The sequence below is a fragment of the Mustela nivalis genome (genome assembly GCF_964662115.1).
Source record: "Mustela nivalis genome assembly, chromosome: X".
Taxonomy (NCBI): Eukaryota; Metazoa; Chordata; class Mammalia; order Carnivora; family Mustelidae; genus Mustela; species Mustela nivalis.
Genome location: NC_139040.1, coordinates 40,559,817 through 40,563,103, shown reverse-complemented (window position 1 = coordinate 40,563,103; position 3,287 = coordinate 40,559,817). Strand labels below are relative to the sequence as shown.

General features: G+C 44.8%; 1 protein-coding gene across 1 annotated transcript; it reads left to right on the top strand.

Moving 5' to 3' along the window:
* Positions 1-352: 352 nt before the first annotated feature.
* On the top strand, positions 353-2,892 carry LOC309856341 (nucleosome assembly protein 1-like 1). Its single transcript, XM_082717378.1, has 2 exons — positions 353-1,771; positions 2,705-2,892. Exons 1-2 carry the CDS (start codon positions 450-452, stop codon positions 2,736-2,738), a joined length of 1,356 nt encoding a protein of 451 aa, XP_082573504.1. The 5' UTR covers positions 353-449; the 3' UTR covers positions 2,739-2,892.
* Positions 2,893-3,287: the final 395 nt, after the last annotated feature.

Below are 3,287 nucleotides of genomic sequence, written 5' to 3'. Positions count from 1 at the left end.
TTCCTGAGGAGGAGGGTGGGCAAGATGCTGCCCAGGCCGCAGAACAGAGCCAGGAGGGAAAGCTGGTAGAAGAGGAGGAGGCGGGGGAAGAGGACGAGGAAGAGGAGGAAGAAGAGGAGGAGGAAGAGGAGTTCGAGTTCGAGTTTGAGTTTGGAGATCAGGAAGACTATGACTACCAGTCGCCAGAGTTTGAGTTTGGGAACCAGGAGGAGTCTGACTATGAGTCAGAAGAGGAGGGTGAAAACGAGGAAGAGAATGAGGAGGAAGAGGAAGAGACTGAACAGGAGGAAGACAATGGCCAAGTGCCCCCAGACGTCCCAGAAGTCGCCACGGCCACTCCTGAGACCCTCATGGCACGGTTTCGGTCCCTCTTCAGGGCTCTGCTCCATTCCCTTCTACACCGTATCCGTGATAATGACCATGTCCTGGTCCAGCCCCATGCAGGCCGCATGGGAATCAGGCGCCACTCCCGGGAGCCTGAGGACCCTGGAGAGAGGCCAGCGCCTCCAGAGGTGGAAGAGCCAGGAGAAGGACCAGCTCCCCAGGACCAGGGGCACCCGAGAGAGGAAGCGGAGGTCCGGGTGGGCGAGTACCAGGCAGAGGGCACCTCGCCCTGGGGGCCGCAGGAACCAACAGAGGAGGCTGTATCCCAAAAGGCAGAGGAACCCACAGCAGAGGCTCACGGGAAAGAGGACGAGGCCCTGGGCGATGCCTCCAAGTCCTCCGAAGCTGGGGCCTGTGCCCCCGACAAGGTCCAGGTTGGCGAGTGGCCGTCAAGTCCTCGGGCCCTTGCAGCCCCTCTTGGGGCACCCAGCTCAAAGGCAGGCGGTGCTCAGCACTTGCCTTTAGCGGTGAAGCAGCGGGTCAAAGCTCTCAAAAATCTTCAGGCCCAATATGCTCAAGTGGAAGCTCAATTCTACCGAGATTTTCACGATCTAGAGAAAAAGTATGCGGTCTTCTACCAGCCTTTGTTTGATAAGAGATCTGAGATCGTCAATGCAATCTATGAGCCCACAGAAGGTGAGTGTCAGTGGCAAGTAGCTGTCCAGGAAGGCGCGTGGGGGGAAATGGAAAGAGAGCCTGCGGGAAAAGGGCCAACAAGCGGCATACCTCACTTTTGGTTGACAGCTTTTAAAAATGTGAAGATCCTTGGGAGGATGATCCGAAAAAATGATGAACCTGTACTCGAGCACTTGAAAGATGTAAAAATTAAATTTTCAGGGTTCAAGGAACCAATGAGCTTCACCGTAGAATTTATCTTCAAGTCCAACGAATACTTTCTCAATGAAATCCTGACTAAAACATACCAAATGCGATCAGACCCCGATGATTCCGATCCCTTCCTCTCCAAAGGCCCAGAAATTATCAGCAGCACAGGATGTGAGATCTACTGGAAAGAGGGGAGAAATGTCACCATGAAAACGAGCAAGCTGCAGAAATGTGAGGACCGCAGAAGCATTGTATCCACCACCAAGAAGACGCCCCGCTATTCTTTCTTCACCTACTTCTATCCTCCTGATTCTCCTGAGGGCAGAGTCGTCGATGTCGCCACCGATTTTAGACTGGGCTATTTTTTCCGTGAAGTTCTGGTCCCGAAGTCCGTATTATTCTTCACCAATGAAGCCAGCGAATATAAGTGTGGAAGCTCTGATGATGAGGCCCGAGAAGCTGGAGGTGAGGAAAAGAAAGCAGAAGAGATCAGAAATGAAGAACCTGAAAAAGGGCCTGAAAAGCATCTGGGCCCAGGAGAGAGCAGTTCCCGAGAACCCAGGTATCTGTGCGTCGCTTTGTGTATCATCCAGCCATGCCTGATCTACATCAATTATGCTTCTAACTTTTCTCAGTAAAGTAAATAACAAAATGTCAAAAATTTAGTTCTGTGAGCCAGTTCGGTGTTAATTTTGGATATCGGTGTAGAAGGCAGCATATTCTGAAATGTGCTTCATTCACAGCTTCAAGTCCTTTCAGGTGTAGCTGTGAGTCTTCAACGGGTGGGAGATGTGTCAGCCTGGTAGCAGAGACCAATGTTTGTTTAGAACACGGTTGCCAGAACAAGCGGGTAAAGGAACATAAATCAATACCAGCTGGGCTTTCAACATGTAGCCACAGAAATATGGTCTTTTATGCTAAGTAGGAGACGATTCCTTTGAGAATGTGACTATCACAGGAATCGTTAAGAATTTTATTTAGAATTTCATATATTTATTTTTCAGCCATTTAAACCATTTATTCAGTTGTAAATGTCTATATTTCAGGGGACAGTGAAAAGAAAACAACAATAGTCATGGTAAGATTAATGTTAATCACTGGATTGATATTTAACTCAATCTAATATGCAAATGCCTTTTAATTTTTTTTTTTTCTGTTGTTCTTCTATTCACTTTTGCCAACTTGGAAATGGAGGCCTTGTGTGGTTACAAATAGATTGATAGGGTATAGACTTTTCAGGTGAAAGACTTATTAAGTAAATCTCTGAAACAAAGCACAACTAGTCCAAGGCAGATGTTTTTGGTGTTTAACAAGTGGAGAGGAGGTGGTATGATCAGGTGATTAAAGCTCTATCCAAACATGTATGTTACAAGAGGGTAAGTGTTGATTGCTCTTGTTAATAGAACATAGGGTTGACTATTTTCTTATATTTTGAAAATCACTGTTGCATATTATTAGTTTACAATTGTTAATTGTCTCTTATTTTATTTTACAGTTGTGAGACTTACAAAGTCACAATGGAGGAATAAACAATGATTTTATTCTGTATGGATTTGAAAATTTCTGCTTTTCAATAGCCCATTTGAATTTTAACACTGGTTTTGTTGCAGATATCATCACAGAAAAATTGATATCCAGCAACATCTGACTTTTACCTTTGTCAGATAAATTTGACAGCATTTGTTCAGGTTAAAAATAAATTTTCTTGAAATTAGTAAGTTGTCATGTTTTAGTTACTAACACAAATTTATAACTGTATCTTTTTGTTTCTTTTTTTGGCCCACCTCACTGTGATTGAAAGGGATCACTTTCAGTCATGTTTTAAGTTCTTTTGTTGCATTCCTAAATTAATTACAGTACCAAGTTATGAACAATTTATGTAAAGAGAAAGAGGAGTCTGGTCTAATCTCTACTGAATTTAATTGAAAGAAACCCATGTATGGCATAGCTTATCTGGAGACCAGGTGGTGCTCCTTGGCTTCCATGGACCAGCAGCATTTACATCACCTGGGTACTTAGAAATGCAAATTCTCAAGCCCTACTCCATATCTAATGTATCAGAAATTCTGAAGGTGGGT

Bases quoted from the DNA above. Each gene is read 5' to 3' on its own strand.
- LOC309856341 (XM_082717378.1), top strand. From the start codon at position 450: ATGGGAATCAGGCGCCACTCCCGGGAGCCTGAGGACCCTGGAGAGAGG. The intron at 1,772-2,704 runs GTATCTGTGCGT...TTTATTTTACAG, and splicing joins AGCAGTTCCCGAGAACCCAG to TTGTGAGACTTACAAAGTCA.